Here is an 18,847-nt window from a genome sequence, read left to right on the forward strand (position 1 = left end):
GATGCACCAACTCAATTTCACCTCATATAGCCGAACTGTCTTCTCAGGAACCAGTTTGGTGTCTCTTCACTGCAAACCCTCTCTATAAAGTGAATGCAAGGGGCAAAAACTATGTTCAATTACACCAGCGGTGGTCTTATATTCTCACAGCTAGTCTCTGTTGGTTCTTTGAACGACTTCATTTTCCTGTAGACTGTTCAATAATTGTTGCAAAAGACACTTACTCTTATACTCAAATTATATTGCATTTATTTAGCTGCCAGATTTTGAGAAGGGGGACTCAAGCAAGCATACAGCTCCCAATTTTCTTTTGACATGGTCAAAAAGCACTTGATTTGGACATGGTATCTGGAGACTAATTCTGGATTCTTTATTATATGACAGAACACAGATGTGTGAATGGACTTGACATCTGCGTAATTGTTCCTCTGTATTCAAAATGGCCAAATGACTTTGCTAGTCATCTTACAGCTGGCCTAATTGATTGGTTGGGGGTCCATCACACAGAAACTCTGCTTTGCCAGCCTAAAACCTATAATAAGAAGTAGGATAGGAATAAATAGGTGTCTAATATTGTTGGATGAGGCAGGCAGGTGGAGGGCTAGGTATGGTGGGCTAGGCTTGAGCTCTGGGCTAACAGAATGTGTAGTTATCTTAATAGGGGAGTGTGGTGACTAGGGTGTGTGTATTTGAGTGGAGTTGGTCTCTAGTACAGGTCCAAAAGTCCATATTTCAGGGAAATGTAAATAATCACACGGTGATTGGGGCCAGCAAATGGAGATTGATGGTAAACATTATAAAAAGTCAAGCAGAAGGCAATTTGTGAGGTGACTTGGCTGTTAGGTCACTACCTCTGCTTCGGATGTTTGTGGTTTGGGTATCATACTGCGTGTCAGGTTATGGTAGATGAAGATACCAATATTGTGCTTTTGTCTTTCTGTTTTTATATCGGTGTCATTCTTCAGATGAATTGTTAAATTATTCCAAGCTGCATTGGGCATATCAGGAAGAATTATCAGAACATTATTATAAGAAAGGGATTTGAAGAATGCTGTGGAATTGTGTGGATCCAGATTAGTTATGTATCATACCTTCATTAAACTAATTGTAGTTTAGAATAGCTTGACGTATTGCAGTGTGACAAGCTCTGGTTAATCAAATACTCCAAGTTATTTCCTTATTAATATCAAAAGTGATTACAAGAACAAACATAGGGGAAGAGGGGAAAAAATTCGACAACTACTTCCTTGAAGTCTGCCAAGCCAACACCCTTCCTGCCCTGTTCATCAGGTATAAGTGATGAAGTGATTGCTTTATTACGATTTAAGTCGGAGAAGCCCTGGAACCATGAGCAACTGGGTGGTTAACCATGGCATGTCTGCGCTTGTCATCGTAAGAAGATTATTAGACCTTTCTGCTGAGTCTTTTCAATGACAATGGCATCAGAAGAGCTACAGAAAACTGACTGACCACTGTAATTTTTTGTTTACAGGTGGTGTGGCTGGGAATAAACATCTTTCTATTTGTCTTTTACTATGGAGTCTATGAATATAATCCAGAATATTACTACACAAGGAAAATTCTCGGAGTAAGTACCTGTACTTCATTTATCTATTAAAGTTTATTGATATTGGTAATTGGAACACATTGGGACCAATTAGTTTAAGTTCATGGAAATAATTAAACGTATAAAAAAGACAGACTGAATAATAAATTATGTATTTAAATGAAATACAAAACAAATTAAAAATACTAATGTAGTACTACAAAACTATGTATTAGTGCCTAAGTTATTGAGGGAGGAATTGATCCAGTCCACACTGCCGGGCACTTTAGCTTGACTGTAAATGAACAAAACCAGTGCAGATAGCTAGTGTAGATAATGGACTGCCTTCATACAATGCTTTTGACAATTGCATCTTCACTTGCATTGTAACATTCAAGATGACTGTTGATATCTTCAGATTCTTCAGAGCTCCTAATGTCCTGAGTAGCAGAATCATTTTATTTTCACTCCTGGCTATTTCTGGCATCTCCAAGCCCGAATGCTTGAAAAACCAGTGAGCAAAACATTTGAATTATCTTACTGCTTGTTTCTCGCCAAAATTCAATGCTTTTTGAACCCAAGCACACGCAACTGACGCTGTTTAAAAACTGTTCGTTTTAAGCAGGGTGTAGTGTCTAATAACTACATAAGAGCGCATGACTGACGCTAGTTAGAAACTGTTCAGTAACAGTCTCCTGCCCCAATTAAGTAGCATAGTGTCCCAAATAAATGAAGGGAATCCTGGCTATTTTCTCAATTAGATATTGTTCCTTTAATGGTTGTTCCAAATATATAACTGAGCCGATTAACCGATGGCCCAATCAACCAGAATCCACTGTGCTTTCTTTACAAGGTGCAGATAAAATATCTCAAACAGTTCATGAATAGCGAATTATTGCTGCACTACCTAATTAGTATATCCTGCATGTATCACATTAACAGGAATATTTTATTTCCTGCTCTGACGGATCTAAGGTAATTATTCTGACATGACATAAGAATTGCTTGGGATTTCCTGAACAGCCACCTGCCTTTGTGAGACAGGCTGAATTTCCGTCAACCAAAACTGGAACAAATTCCTGAAAATGCTTGTTTATTTACTTCACCTTCACTGGTGCTCCAATGTAATCAATCTTGTTAACGAGTGACCCATTAAGAGGAAATAAGGCATGATTATCAAAACTGTAATCTATTCTGACTGAAGATTGTAAAGAGATCCCTGAAACTGTAGATGGTTGCCATACTGGATATATGTGTTTAAATCCTTTTTTTTTGTAAGGTCTCTTATTGTGAATCAAGAGAGCAGGGTTCCTACTGCATAGATTGCCAGGATTTCACGCACAATTGCCCTTCTACACATTCCAGAGACCAGATTCCTTATCGGAATTTACTCAATATCACAATAAACCCTTAGAATGCAAATCTGAAGCAATTATAGATACCCGAGTCATAACAATTATTTATAATGGCGCGTATTATAATCCATTGTGTTCCAATTAAATAAGACATGCTTTCTACAATAATACACGTGTCGTGTTATAGGTTCAATGCACTCTGTATTTTAATACAAGAGCAGTGTACATAAAGTTTGGGGCTAAAAATCCACATTCTGGAACAGGGAGAATTAAAAGGGATGGAACTTTACATAGCTTTAAAGTAAATTTATTAGTCGTGGGTTTGTTCATAAAATGTAATGTAATCTTTGATTATATTTTTTGAAAAACAGCAGACCTTTCCTTATCATTCAGTTTGCATCCTGTCATGTCATTTTAACATCTTTCCTATCCTGCTATTATTGGGGGAGTCAATCCAAAAATTGTAGGATGCAGAATTGTAGAAATAGAATTGAAGCATGTTCAAATTAATACTAAACAATGCTACTTATTTTTACCTCAGAAAATTACAGGCCAGTGAGCCTGACATCAGTAGTGGGAAAGTTATTGGAAGGTATGCTAAGGGTCTGGATATATGAGTACTTGGATAGATAGGGACTGATTAGGGATAGTCAGCATGGCTATGTATATGGTAGGTCATGTCTAACCAATCTTAGAGTGCCTTTCGAGGAAGTTACTAGGAAAGTTGGTGAAGGCAAGACAGTAGCTGTTGTCTACATGGACTTTAGCAAGGCACTTGACAAGGTCCCACATGGGAGTCGGTCAGGAAGGTTCAGCATGCCAGAAGAAGTGCGCTTTGTAAGAGTGGTAGAAGATGATTTCCTCTCTGACTGGAGGCCTGTGACTAGTGGAGTGCCACAGAGATCAGTGCTGGGTCTACTGTTGTTTGTCATCTGTATCAATGATCTGGACAACAATAAGGTTAATTTGATCAGCAAATTTGCAGATGACGCCAAGATAGGGGGTATAGTTGACAGCGAGGAAGACTATCAGAGCTTGCAGTGGGATTTGGACCAGCTGGACAAATCTGCTGAAAAAATGGCAGATGGAATTTAATGCAGACAAGTGCAAGTGTGGCATGTCAGTAGAACCAACCAGAGTAACCTTACATAGTGAAAAGTGGGGCACTGAGGAGTGCTGTGGAGCAAAGGATTCTGGGAATACGCTCACTGAAAGTGGAATCACAGGTAGACAGGGTTGTAAAAAAGCTTTTTGGCACATTGACCTTCATAAATCAAAGTATTGAGTACAGGAGATGGGATGTAATATTGCAGATATATGAGATGCTGGTGAAACCTAATTTAGAGTATTATGTGCAGTTTTGGTCACCTACATACAGGAAAGATGTAAATAATGTTGAAAAAGTACAGAGAAAATATACGAGGATGTTGCCAGATCTGGGGGACCTGAGCTATAAGGAAATACTGAATGGGTTAGAACTTCATTCCCTAGAACGTAGAAATTTTAGAATGTGCAAGTTTTTCCCCACTGAGTTCGGGTGGGACTACAACCAGAGGTCATAGGTCAAGGGTGAAAGGTGAAAAGTTTAAAGGGAACATGAAGGGAAACCTCTTCACTCAGAATGTCGTGAAAGTGTAGAATAAGCTGCCAGTGGAAGTGGTGCATGAGAGCTGAATTTCAACATTTAGGAGAAGTTTGGATAGGTACATGGATGGGAGGGGTATGGAGGGCTATGGTCCAGGTGCAAGCCAATAGGGGTAGCAGGTTAAATGGCTCAACACAGACTATAAGGACTGAAAGGCCTGTTTCTATGCTGTACTTTTCTATGACTCTGTGACTCTAAGACTTTAAGAAAAAGAATTGCAAATTTACACTGTATCTTTTTCAATATCTTGACCAGCACATTGCTGTATTTCTATTACTTTCTGTAGGTTAAACAAACTTACTTCAATTTTAACAATTTTGTGCTCCTGTTTTTTTTTGCAGTCTGCACTGGCCTGGGCCCGAGCTCCAGCTGCCTGTCTCAACTTTAACTGCTTGTTGATCTTGCTGCCTGTTTGTCGGAATTTACTCTCCTTCCTCAGAGGATCCTGCTCGGTAAGAAATGGCCCTTCCTCTTCTGATCACTGAAGGTGTAGCTGTGGCGTAAGATTACTGGAAATAGTAAATGCCGTTTCACCTACTTAACATGAGAAAGAGAAGTAGACAAATCTATTACCTATTCACAAAATATCCCAGAATTTCAGGTGGCTGATTCAACTGTTGGTCGTTAGGATTCTCTGCAGGGGTGATGCTTACTCCTTCAGAGATGACTCAATTCAACCAATGCTACCCACCATTTAATCCTGGTGTATTTGTGATCCAGAGTTTCTCTGGAAGTCAAGAATGAGTCATAGAACTTGTTGCTGACAGCCATTTTATTAAGTGTTTCAAGACCAAAGAACATAGAAAGAAAGAACTTGAGAGAACTAAGGAGAATAAATCACACACACCTCGTATTCAGAAAACAAAATTCCACTCATTGACAATTAACCTATAAATAGTTAGATCAAAGTAGTGTGAAAACTGAGAAGCTTCTAGAAAAATATAGAAGCAACTGTATCAAAATTACTGGAAAATCCACTGAGCAGTTACATGTATATAGGTAATTATGTACAAATACAAACAAGCATTGGAACGTTAAACTACAAGAAGGAAAATATAAGGAAACTAACAATCCTACACCCTAATCCAACAACGCTGTTAATATTTCTTGCTAGTAAATGTGCTCTGATGTCTCCAGAGGAGCGAATAGTTTTTTTTCATTCTGCCTGAAAGATCCCAGTTAAAACTACTGACCCTTATGAGTTTCTGCTGAGGAAATTGGAAAAGAGAAAAATATTGCAGAGGATTTAAACGTAAACCAAGAGCTGGCTTTTCATTCCATGGCACTGTCCTTCCACACTGAACCCTTGGTTGGTCCAAACTTTCCCGATGGTTTCTCTGGTTACATTGTTTGTAACTTTGGATAGCTTGGGGAAGTAAATGAGAATCCACCAACATTTCTGCCCGTTGGCAAGAAATCACAAACAGTCACCATTTCAGAAGCAAGATTCATAAATTGTCAAAAGGGCTTCTGCTGGCTATGATAAAAATGGAAGATTTCTCCAGAAGAATCTTACTATAAATCATATAATCACCGGAGCCCGAGGTGCAACTCAATGATCTACCTACACATTGACTTACTTCATCACCAGCCTGTGAAAATTTCTGAATTATAGGGAGTATATAACCTTATGTATATTTTAAAGGAAATACTTCTATATAATTAGCAATACCCAAAGTTTGATTCCTGTTTTGCAAAACACAAACTCCACTGTATTATCCCAGTAAGTAAGTTACATCAGTTGTTTGCTGAGGAAAGGGTTAGACACAGTTACAAAGCTGCCCTGGGGAACAGCTCCCTGACACTTCACGCTTGACACGTGAATAAAGTACAGGGGGCAACCAGTGCCTATGGAACAGAAAATTCTTTCTAGCCAGAGCAAAGTAGAAGTCAAAAAATTCAGAAAAATACAAGAAAAGAACAATCAGTGTGAGTGGCATATTGGTTGATTTTATGAACAAGGTGGTAGAATTGCAGCTATTCACAGTTGAAGTTTCCGTCCAGCCTCCCGGATGGCCATACCTGCACCCGATGTGTCGAGCCGCAGCTCCTAAGGGACCGAGTTAGGGAACTGGAGCTGCAGCTCGATGACCTTCACCTGGTCAGGGAGAGCGAGGAGGTGATAGAGAGGAGTTATAGACAGATAGTCACACCGGGGCCATGGGAGATGGACAAGTAGGTCACAGTCAGGAGAGGGAAGGGGAAGAGTCAGGTACTAGCGAGTACCCCTGTGGCTGTACCCCTTTACAATAAGTAATCCTGTTTGAGTACTGTTGGGGGGGGACAGCCTACCTGGGGGAAACAACAGTGGCCGTGTCTCCGGCACAGAGTCGGGCCCTGTGGCTCAGAAGGGTAGGGAAAGGAAGAGGAAGGCAGTAGTGACAGGGGATTCTATAGTTAGGCTGTCAGACAGGCGATTCTGTGGACGCAGGAAAGGAACTCAGATGGTAGTTTGCCTCCCAGGTGCCAGGGTTCAGGATGTTTCAGATCACGTCCAAGATATCCTGCAGTGAGAGGGAGAACAGCCAGAGGTTGTGGTACTTATTGGTACCAATGACATAGGCAGGAAAAGGGAAGAGGTCCTGAGAAAAGACTACAGGGAGTTAGGAAGGAAGTTGAGAAGCAGGACCGCAAAAGTAGTAATATCGAGATCACTGCCTGTGCCACGTGACAGTGAGAATAGGAATAGAATGAGGTGGTGGATAAATGTGTGGCTGAGGGATTGGAGCAGGGGGCAGGGATTCAGATTTCTCGATCATTGGGACCTCTTTTGGGGCAGGTGTGATTTGTACAAAAAGGACGGGTTGCACTTGAATCCCAGAGGAACCAATATCCTGGTGAGGAGGTTTGCTAAGGCTACTGGGGAGAGTTTAAAATAGAATTAGAATTGTTGGGGGGTAGGAACTGAACTGAAGAGACTGGGGAAGAGGAGACTGGCTCACGAACAGAGAAAACTTGTAGACAGTGCAAGAGGGAGAGTAGACAGGTGATAGAGAACGGACGTGCTCAGACCGAAAGTTTGAGATGTGTCTATTTTAACGCAAGGAGTGTTGTGAACAAAGCGGATGAGCTTACAGCGTGGATAGGTTCTTGGATATATGATGTGGTGGCCATTACAGAGACTTGGATGGCTCAGGGACAGGAATGATTACTTCAAGTGCCGGATTTTAGATGTTTCAGAAAAGGCAGAGAGGGAAGCAAAAGAGGTGGGGACGTGGCACTGTTGATCAGAGATAGTGTCATGGCTGCAGAAAAGGTGGATGGCACGGAGCGATTGTCTACAGAGTGTCTGTGGGTGGAGGTTAGGAACAGGAAGGGGTCAATAACCTTAATGGGTATTTTTTATAAGCTGCCCAATAATAACAGGGATTTCAAGGAGCAGATAGAGAAACAGATCCTGGAAAGGTGTAATAATAACAGAGTTGTCATGATGGGAGATTTTAATTTCCCAAATATAGATTGGCATTTCCCTAGAACAAGGGATTTAGATGGGGTGGAGTTTGTTAGGTGTGTTCAGGAAGGTTTCTTGACACAATATGTAGATAAACCTACAAGAGGAGAGGCTGTACTTGATTTGGTATTGGGAAATGAATCTGGTCAGGTGTCAGATCTCTCAGTGGGAGAGCATTTTATAGATAGTGATCATAATTCTGTCTCCTTTATAATAGCATTGGAGAGAAATAGGAACAGACAAGTTAGAAAAGCATTTAATTGCAGTAAGGGGAATTATGAGGCTATCAGGCAAGAAATTGGAGGCTAAATTGGAAACAGATGTTCTCAGGGAAAAGTATGGAAGAAATGTGGCAAATATTCAGAGGATATTTGTGTGAAGTTCTGGAAAGGTATGTTCCATTGAGACAGGGAAGTTATGGTAGGGTACAGGAACTGTGGTGTACAAAGGCTGTAATAAATCTAGTCAAGAAGAAAAGAAAAGCTTACAAAAGGTTCAGAGAGTTAGGTAATGTTAGAGATCTGGAAGATTATAAGTCTACTAGGAAGGAGCTTAAGAAGGAAATTAGGAGAGCCAGAATGGGCCATGAGAGGGCCTTGGCAGGCAGAATTAAGGAAAATCCCAAGGCATTAGTGGGAAAGTGTGTATAACAATAGACAATAGGTGCAGGAGTAGGCCATTCGGCCCTTTGAACCAGCACCGCCATTCACTGTGATCATGGCTAATCATCCACAATCAGTACCCTGTTCCTGCCTTCTCCCTATATCCCTTGACTCCGCTATCTTTAAGAGCTCTATCTAACTCTTTCTTGAAAGCATCCAGAGAATTGGCCTCCACTGCCTTCTGAGGCAGAGCATTCCACAGATCCACAACTCTCTGGGTGAAAAAGTTTCTCTTCAACTCCGTTCTAAATGGCCCGTTCTGGACTCCCCCAACATCGGGAACATGTTTCCTGCCTCTAGCATGTCCAATCCCTTAATAATCTTACATGTTTCAATCAGATCCCCTCTCATCCTTCTAAATTCCAGTGTATACAAGCCCAGTCGCTCCAATCTTTCAACATATGACAGTCCCGCCATCCTGGGAATTAACCTCGTGAACCTACGCTGCACTCCCTCAATAGCAAGAATGTCTTTCCTCAAATTTGGAGACCAAATTTGGAACCAGAGGAAATAGCAGAGGTACTTAATGAATACTTTACTTCAGTATTCACTGCGGAAAAGGATCTTAGTGATTGTAGTGATGACTTGCAGCAGACTGAAAAGCTTGAGTATGTAGATATTAAGAAAGAGGATGTGCTGGAGCTTTTGGAAAGTATCAAGTTGGATAAGTTGCCAGGACTGGACGAAATGTACCCCGGGCTACTGTGGGAGGCGAGGGAGGAGATTGCTGAGCCTCTGGCGATGATCTTTGCATCATCAATGGGGACAGGAGAGGTTCCAGAGGATTGGAGGGTTGCAGATGTTGTTCCTTTATTCAAGAAAGGGAGAAGAGATAGCCCAGGAAATTATAGACCAGTGAGTCTTACCTCAGTGGTTGGTCAGCTGATGGAGAAGATCCTGAGAGGCAGGATTTATGAACATTTGGAGAGGTATAATATTATTAGGAGTAGTCAGCATGGCTTTGTCAAGGGTAGGTCGTGTCTTACGAGCCTGATTAAATTTTTTGAGGATGTGACTAAATACATTAATGAAGGAAGAGCAGTAGATGTAGTGTATATGCATTTCTGCAAGGCATTTGATAAGGTACCCCATGCAAGGCTTATTGAGAAAGTAAGGAGGAATGGGATCCAAGGGGACATTGCTTTGTGGATCCAGAACTGGCTTGTCCACAGAAGGCAAAGAGTGGTTGTAGATGGGTCATATTCTGCATGGAGGTCGGTCACCAGTGGGTGCCTCAGGGATCTGTTCTGGGACCCTTACTCTTTGTGATTTTTATAAATGACCTGGATGAGGAAGTGGAGGGATGGGTTAGTAAGTTTGCTGATGACAGAAAGATTGGGGTGTTGTGGATAGTGCATTGGGCTGTCAGAGGTTACAGCGAGACATTGATAGGATGCAAAACTGGGCTGAGAAGTGGTAGATGGAGTTCAACCCAGATAAGTGTGAAGTGGTTCATTTTGGTATATCTAATATGATGGCAGAATATAGTATTAATGGTAAGACTCTTGGCAGTGTGGAGGATCAGAGGGATCTTGGGGTCCGAGACTGTAGGACTCTCAAAGCAGCTGTGCAGATTGACTCTGTGGTTAAGAAGGCGTACGGTGTATTGGCCTTCATCAATCGTGGAATTGAATTTAAGAGCTGAGAGGTAATATTGCAGCTATATAGGACCCTGGTCTGACCCCACTTAGAGTACTGTGCTCAGTTCTGGTTGCCTCACTACAGGAAGGATGTGAAAGCCATTGAAAGGGTGCAGAGGAGGTGTACAAGGATGCTTCCTGGATTGGACAGCATGCCTTATGAGATTAGGCTGAGTGAACTCGGCCTTTTCTCCTTGGAGCAAAGGAGGATGTGACCTGATAGAGGTGTATAAGATGATGAGAGGCATTGATCGTGTGGATAGTCAGAGGCTTTTTCCCAGGGCTGAAATGGTTGCCACAAGAGGACACAGGTTTAAGGTGCTGGGGAGTAGGTACAGAGGAGATGTCAGGGGTAAGTTTTTTACTCAGAGAGTAGTGAGTGCATGGAATGAGCTTCCAGAAACGGTGGTGGAGGTTGATATGATAGGGTCTTTTAAGAGACTTTTAGATAGGTACATGGAGCTTAGTAAAATAGAGGGCTATGGGTAAGCCTAGTAATTTCTAAGCTAGGGACATGTTCGGCACAGCTTTGTGGCCCGAAGGGCCTGTATTATGCTGTAGATTTTCTATGTTTCTATATAGTTCACTATAATTTAGGCTAAAAAAAAACCCCATCATTCTCCAATGATTTCTCTGTAATTATGGAGTTTCCATATCTGCTCTAACAAGAAGAACATTCCATATATTTACTGCTATCTGATGCCAATCTTGAGTATTCTTCTTCTTCTCCTTAGGCAGTCCCCTGTGATAGAGGACAATTTTCTTCCCCTTCTGTTTTGTGGGTCCGAGGAGACTAACGAGGCCAGTGTGGGAACTACATGGCCTTCTTGAGTTGAGGCAAGAGCTGACTGGAGGTTTGTGGATGGGCAGTTTGTGAGGTTCCTTCTGCAGCTTATGAAGGTCTTCCAGGTGTTCCTGGTGCATGGCCTTGAGGCTCTCAATTTATGCCAAAAGCTCCTCCTGCCCCCTGAGTGGTCACGTGCCCAGAATCAGCAGGGAAGATGTACCTTTCCAATGTTCTCCAAAAAGATACAGTTTGAAAGAGAGTGCTTGTTTCAGCTGAGAAAACAAGAAATTGGAGGAACTCAGCAGCCCAGGCAGCATCTGTGGAGGGAAGTTAACAGTCAATGCTTCGGGGGAGACTCTTCTTCTGAACTTACACTGAAGGTGCAGTATATGGACACGTTGCCAGCTCTAGCAATGAAAGTTCCTTTGATTTTCTGACTCCAATCTTCTTTGACGTTCAGCATACTGTGCAAGTCAATAACGCAACTTGTCAATATTGTTCCATTAGCAGTATTCACTAATTGTCAAAGAGGTTATCAATAGATTGCCCAAATAGCTTTGTTGCATTACTACAACTAGTTTTAACAAACACACTGAGGCTTCTCTATTGCATCCACCAAAAAAAAAACAGTTTTTTAAAAAGCTGCAAAATACCAATTTTAAACTGTATCATAGCAGTCAAAATACAAAGTGTTTCTAAAACTATGGTGATTTGAAAAAAATAAGAGGGAAGAAGATAGATCAATCTATGGATCTTTCCATGGACATGGATGGAATGATCTATGGATTTGTTCATTGTGTCATGGTCTGGTCCATCGACTCCTCATTTCCGTTAATTTCCTTTTTCCCGTGTTCTACCGGGTTCCTTGATTAGGGCACCTGATCCTCATCTAAACCGGCAGCATAAAACTCCATCTTACATCTACTCAGTGCCGGGCTGTCACCTCAGCCAGAGTGGCAATGTATGTTCCGGGCCGCTAAGAATTCTGGACCGTCACCTGAGCCTCCGGGGCTGTGCGGAAATGCTCGTTCCCGGCCGCCAAGAATTCTGGACCGTCACCTGAGCCTCTGGGGCTGTGCGGAAATGCTCGTTCCGGGCCGCCAAGAATTCTGGACCGTCACCTGCGCCTTCCGGGCCGCCAAGAATTCTGGACCGTCACCTGCGCCTTCCGGGCCGCCAAGAATAGGGACCGTCTTCCAAGCCAAGATACAAATTGTCTGTCATTGTTGGGTTTTGTCGTTTCATATCCAGCTGAGGATTGCTGCCATTTGCCGCTCCTCCGAGCCAAGATATGAATCGTCTGTCTTTGTATGGAGTTGTCGTCTCAGTGTCCAAGTCAAGTCCAAGTCCACGCTCTGAGTGCAAGTCAACGTTCAAGTCCGCATAAGAATCCTAACCCGCTCTCCGTGCCTATGTCCTGCACTTGGGTCTGCTCCAGCTGCTCATTGCAGCACATTGGTTTGGATGGAATGATCTATGGATTTGTTCATAAGTTTGGATGGAATGATCTATGGATTTGTTTATTGGTTTGGATGGAATGATCTCTGGATTTGTTCAGTGGTTTGGATGGAATGATCTATGGACTTGTTCATGCCTCTCACTCTCCTCAGAATTTTTCTGTGCTTATCCCTTGCAATTTTTTGTGACTTTCTAAAATGAGAGAAAATACTTAAACAATATTGCACTTTCATCTGATAATTTCATAAGAATCACAAAAGAAAGCTTTAGATTTGCATTCATGTCCTATCATAACAGAATCTTGCTGCTTAATAGAATTGTTTTTGATTGTATTTTTTCTGCATTATGTTAGTGCCGTAGATGTGGTGTAAGGAAACAGCTGGACAAGAACCTCACATTCCATAAACTTGTGGCATACATGATTGCCTTGCACACAGGTAGGTCTTCCAGTGCCATCTGAGAATAAAGGGACTCTTTCAATCCCCTTGTATGCAAGTACAGAGAATGTAAATCTTTGTTTTTCTTTTTTGACAAATGCATGACTTCCTTTTGTTGAAATGGTCACTTAATTTTATGGAAGTCACAACTTTTGCCTACATATCTACACACTAAACCCCAAATGATTTGAGTAGTCTCCCATTCCAAGTTCCTTTTCTTCAGCTGAGGTAGAAGAACACTGCTGTAGAGGTTGTCAGAATATACCAAAGCCAAGAATATTGGCTGATGATGTAGATTCAAAATTGAAAAATAATATTCACATTTCCTTCTTGCCTCATGCAGTTGATTGCCCACAATCAAATCCACCAGGAATACAAATCTTTTACATTTTAATCCCTTTCACAGTCCATAACTCAGGCTGCTTGCTGTTTTGCTAAAATGCAGATGTTTCTGATGGCTTCTGAAAGGATTTAATCATAACACAACTGCCTACATATGGACATATGCATTCTGCAGCTACGTTGTCTAAATATTTCTACATAAATAGAGTCAATACATCAATTCTAATTAAGATGAGCTTTAAACCTTTTTTGACAAGAGAAGTTGCCTGTATTTTGTCTTTTAACACTGTTGTCACCAAATCCCCACAGCAATTCACATTGTGGCACATTTATTCAACTTCGAATGGTTCAACGACAGTCAACAGTCAACAGAACAGACTCTGGATGCTGTACTATCGAGAATTGGGGAGAATAATACCAAATGGTTGAATCCTATTCGGTCTGCTCATACAGTAAGAAATGGTTTCTTGTACTTGAATAATGGATTATAACATTGAAGAGATTATCACTTTCATGTCACAACCTTCAATCCTTTCTCCAGCCAGGAACATCCAATTCTCTTGAAATCAAGTATATTGCCAATGCCAAAGGCATTTCCTGATGCCCCACTATGCACAAGGCTATCCCTTGAGTATATTTTTCTTTACAATGCTCAATCATTTAACTTTCAATTTTCCTAATCTTGGTATTTGAAAATGATATCACAGTGAACAAACGTTCTTGTATAACAATTGTATAGTCTAAGAATCGTCTAAATTTCAATAGAAAAGTGAATGTTCAGCACTTGCTGCATCACCTTGTGAGTTGCAAAAATCTATTTTCTTGCTCTTTCATGATATCCTTTTCTTTTTGCCTTTATATGTTTTAGTTTCCTGTTAAAGCTCTTGCACAATTCAATTATTTGGCATTGTTACTGGGAGTTCATGGCAAACAAGTGTCTGAATATTGCCTTCAGAGGGAGACTGACACAGGTGAAAATTCCACGTGCACATTTTCTTTAAAAGTTATTAACCACAAATTGTTCAATTGTTCCGGAAAGTGGGTCTGAAGATCGTGTAATTCTACCTGTGCTACAAACATAGGCAATGTTACAGGTTCTCCCTCCTTCTGAAACTAAATATTTCTCAAGAGGCCAAGCATATATGGTTGTGATTTCAACTTATTTTGAAGAATGCAGTTATTCCTGTCCAGCCACTCTTGTCATAAACCACAGGTACTAAAAGAAGCATATGTTACAAAATTCCTTCAGAAACACATGGCGTGTTGACAGGAGCAAAACATTTTGGTGATGACAATTACAACTAAAGTTCCTCAAAAGAAGAAAGATCTCCCGCTCCAAGTACATACAAACTGTATGGGTGGTTTCACAAATATTTCTTGTTCATGCCTAGAGTAGACAAACACACACTTTCTAGATCTGGCAAGACTGTACATTGAAGAATGTACAGAAAGGAATGGAGGGTTATGGGATGAGTGCGGGTCAATGGGACTAGGTGAGAGTAAGCATTCGGTACGGACTAGAAGGGCCGAGATGGCCTGTTTCCGTGTTGTAATTGTTATATGTTTATATGGTTATAAGAAGGAGGTAGCTAAAGTCAAAAAATTAATCTGTAAGAATTAAAGAGTTGAGAATGTAACTATTAACATCCAATCCAATTACACATTAAAAGCTTGACTGGGAATCTATAAAATAGATGCACAGCTTGAATCAATGGTTCTTTGGTAAGAATTTTAATTTTCGATATATTGTTATTGCATGTGTGTGTGTGTGTGTGTGTGTGTGTGTGTGTGTGTGTGTGTGTGTGTGTGTGTGTGTGTGTGTGTGTGTGTGTGTGTGTGTGTGTGTGTGTGTGTGTGTGTGTGTGTGTGTGTGTGTGTGTGTGTGCCCAATTGTGTAAATAATTTCTCAAAATCCTTATAGATACCAAATGAAATATTACCAAAAATATCAAGACATTCCTTATGGAATCCTAGCTCTTGGCTATGTATGTTAAAAGAATCTCCCCTCATGGGTTAAGTGCCGCTGTCATTAATGTGTGCGCATCTCTTCCTCAGACCCCCAGTTATGTTACATTCACCACAATCGCTGGCTTAACTGGAGTCATCATCACATTGGCCCTTATCCTCATGATCACATCTTCAACAGACACCATTCGGAGATCATACTATGAAGTCTTCTGGTTTACACACCATCTCTTTATCATATTCTTTGCAGGACTTGTCATTCATGGAATCGGGTACGTACTTAAAATGGATGGAATTGTTGTGAAGAAAGAGTTCTTTCTTTCAGAGAATTTTATTATAGGATATATTCCTGTATTTGTACATTCGCAGTATTTTAAAATACACTTTTTAAAATGACAGCAAATAAAATTTAGATAGCACCATAGCAATTTTACAATCAATGAAATAATTTTGAAGCAAGGCCAGTGTAAAAAGTCAGAAAACAAAACAGTTGAAGTGTCATAAACTCAAGAGATTCTGCAAATGCTGGAAATCCAAAGCAACACGCACTAAATCAGAATCAGAATCAGGTTTATTATCACCGGCATATGAAGTGAAATTTGTTAACTTAGCAGCAGCAGTTCAATGCAATACATAATCTAGCAGAAAAAAATAATAACAAATAAAATAAAAAATACTAACAATAGAAAGACAAGTAAATCAATTAGGTATATTGAAAAGATTTAAAAAACATGCGAAAACAGAAATACTGTAGATTAAAAAATATGAGGTACTGTCCAAAGATTCAATGGCCATGTAAGACATTGGTGAGGCTAAATTTGGACTATTGTTTGCAGTTCTGGTCACCTAACTATAGGAAGGATATCAGTAAGACTGAAAGAACGCAGAGAAGATTTACCAGTGTGTTGCCGGGTATTCAGGAGATGAGTTATAGGGAAAGATTGAACAGGTTAGGACTTTATTCCTTGGAGCGTAAAAGAATGAGGGGAGATTTGATAGAGGTTTACAAAATTATGAGGAGTATAGACAGAGTAAACGCGAGTAGGCTCTTTCCACTTAGATTAGGAGAGATAAGTACGAGAGGACAAAGCTTTAGGGTGAAAGGGGAAAGGTTTAGGGGGAACATTAGGGGGAACCACTCAGAGAGTGATGGAAGTGTGGAACGAGCTGCCATCTAACATGGTAAATGCGGGCTCACTCTTAAGTTTTAAGAATAAATTGGATAGATACATGGATGGGAGAGGTCTGGAGGGTTATGGACTGGGTGGAGGTCAATGGGACGAGTGGAATAAAGTTTTGGCACAGACTAGAAGGACCGAATGGCCTGTTTCCTGAGCTGTAGTGTTCTCTGGTTCTATGGAATCAGATGGCACAGGGGAAGAAGCTGTTCCTGAATTGCTGAGTATGTGCCTTCAGGCTTCTGTACCTCTAGCTGATGATAACAGTGAGAAAAGGGTATGTCCCGGATGTTGGAGGTCCTTAATAATGGATGCTGCCTTTCTGAGACACCACAATACTGGAGGAACTCTGCAGGTCGGGCAGCAACTATAGAAATGGATAAACTGTCAACATTTTGGGCCGAGATCCTTCATCAGGACAGGAAAGATGCCAGAATAAAAAGGTGGGGGGAGGGGAAGGAGGTCTAGCTGGAAGGTGATAGGTGAAGCCAGGTGGGTGGGAAAGGGCTGGAAAAGAAGGAATTTAATAAGAGAGGATAGAGGACCATAGGAGAATGGGAAGGAGGAAGGGTACCAGTGGGAGGTGATAGGCAGGTGAGGAGAAAAGTTAAGAGATCAGAGTTGGGAATAGAAGAAGAGAGAAAGGGAAGGGAATAAATAATTACCGGAAAGAGAAATTGATGTCCATGCCATCAGGTTGGAGATGGAAGATGAGGTATTTCTCCTCCACCCTGAGAGTGGCCTCATCGTGGCAAACAAAGAGGTCAGGGACCAATATGTCAGAACGGGAATAGGAATTGGAATTAAAATGTTTGGCCACCAGGAAGTCCCACTTGTGGTAGACTGTGCAGAGATGCTCAACAAAGCGGTCCCCCAATTTACGTCAGGTCTCACCAATGTAGAGGAGGCTGCATTGGTAGCACCGTATATGATGGACAACCTCAGCAGGTTCACAGGTGAAGTGTTGCCTCACCCGGAAGGACTGCTTGGGGTTCTGAATGGAGGTAAGAGAATTCTGCCAGGAGGGAGATCAGTGGGGAAGGATGAATGGACAAGGGAATTAGGGAAGGAGCGATCCCTGCACAAAGCAGAGAGTTGGGAGAGGTAAAGATATGTCTGGTGGTAGGATCCCACTGAAGATGGCAAAGGTTGTGAAGAATGATGTACTGGATGCAGATGCTCACGGGGTGGTAGATGAGGACAAGAGGAACATATCATAACAACGTGACAAGTGTCATCAGGAGTGTTTAATAATACAACAAAAATGCTGTAAATATTCAGGAGACATCTGTGGAGAAAGAACAAAAGTGACTTTTTAGGCCAATAACCTCTCATCAGTTGTTCAACCAAAACAAATAATAAAACTACCAGTAGTATATCTTGAGAAGTTACTGCTGCAAGGATAAAAACTCCTGGAGGTCTCAGAAGAACTTCACAACCATCTGATGTTCTGTGTGTAAACGTAATTTCATCGGTCTGATTTACTATTAAGCATCACGCATCCCCTCTGAATGAAAAACCTTTCTCTTTGTTCAGCCGTATTGTTCGACATCAGACTGACGAAAGCATGGAGGAACACAATTTTGCATACTGTCAAAATCATACAACAGAATGGGGGAAGATCCCTGAATGTCCAGTCCCTTTGTTTGAGGGAGGAGATCCTATGGTGAGTATTTCTGTAATGAAATATCATGTTGTGGATGGAGTTAAGAAACTGCAAGGGTAAAAAGACCTTAACAGAAATTATGTACAGGTCTCCAAGCAGCAGACAGTGGGGTACAAATTACAATAGGAGATAGAAAAAGCATGTAATAAAGGAAATCTTATGATAGTCATGGGGCATCTCAATATGTAGGTAGATTTAAAAAAGCCAGTTTGGTTCTGGATCCCGAGAGAGGGAATTTGTACAATGCCTACAAGATAGCTTTTTAGGGTAACTTATGGTTGAGCCTGCTAGGGGAAAGGCAATTCTGGATTGGGTGTTGAAACAGATTTGTTTAAGGAGCTTAAGGTAAAGAAACCCTTAGGTGACAGTAGTCATAATATGATAGAATTCACCCTGCAGTTTGAGAGGGAGAAGATAAAATCAGACGTATCTGTATTACAGAAGAGTAAAGGGAATTACAGAGGCACGAGAGAGGAACAAGCAAAGTTGATTGGAAGGGGACACTAGCAGGGATGACAGCAGAACAGCAATGGCTGGAATTTCTGGAAGCAAGTCAAATACCAAAGAAGAAATATTCTAAAGCGAGGCTGACAAAGGAAGTTAAATGCAGCATAAAAGCAAAAGAGATGGCACATAAAATAGTAAAAATTAATGAATGGGAAGATAGAGGATTAGGATGCTTTTACAAACCAACAGGCAACTAAAATAGCCATAA

At 41.1% G+C, this 18,847-nt stretch overlaps 1 protein-coding gene across 2 annotated transcripts in view; it reads left to right on the plus strand.

The window, feature by feature from the left end:
* Window positions 1–1,340: 1,340 nt before the first annotated feature.
* Window positions 1,341–18,847, plus strand: part of nox1 (NADPH oxidase 1) — a 37,244-nt gene continuing 19,737 nt past the window's right edge. The window contains exons 1-7 of one of the 2 annotated variants that reach the window (XM_073058338.1): window positions 1,341–1,392; window positions 1,493–1,588; window positions 4,888–4,998; window positions 12,897–12,981; window positions 13,633–13,775; window positions 15,379–15,560; window positions 18,003–18,132. In XM_073058338.1, the coding sequence (XP_072914439.1) occupies window positions 1,348–1,392; window positions 1,493–1,588; window positions 4,888–4,998; window positions 12,897–12,981; window positions 13,633–13,775; window positions 15,379–15,560; window positions 18,003–18,132 (792 nt within the window). In that variant the 5' untranslated portion in view covers window positions 1,341–1,347. Of the gene's footprint in view, window positions 1,393–1,492; window positions 1,589–4,887; window positions 4,999–11,129; window positions 11,154–12,896; window positions 12,982–13,632; window positions 13,776–15,378; window positions 15,561–18,002; window positions 18,133–18,847 lie in introns of those variants that run through there. The other variant, XM_073058340.1, reaches the window with a different exon arrangement.

This window comes from Hemitrygon akajei, chromosome 10 (assembly GCF_048418815.1).
Source record: "Hemitrygon akajei chromosome 10, sHemAka1.3, whole genome shotgun sequence".
NCBI classification, from domain to species: domain Eukaryota; kingdom Metazoa; phylum Chordata; class Chondrichthyes; order Myliobatiformes; family Dasyatidae; genus Hemitrygon; species Hemitrygon akajei.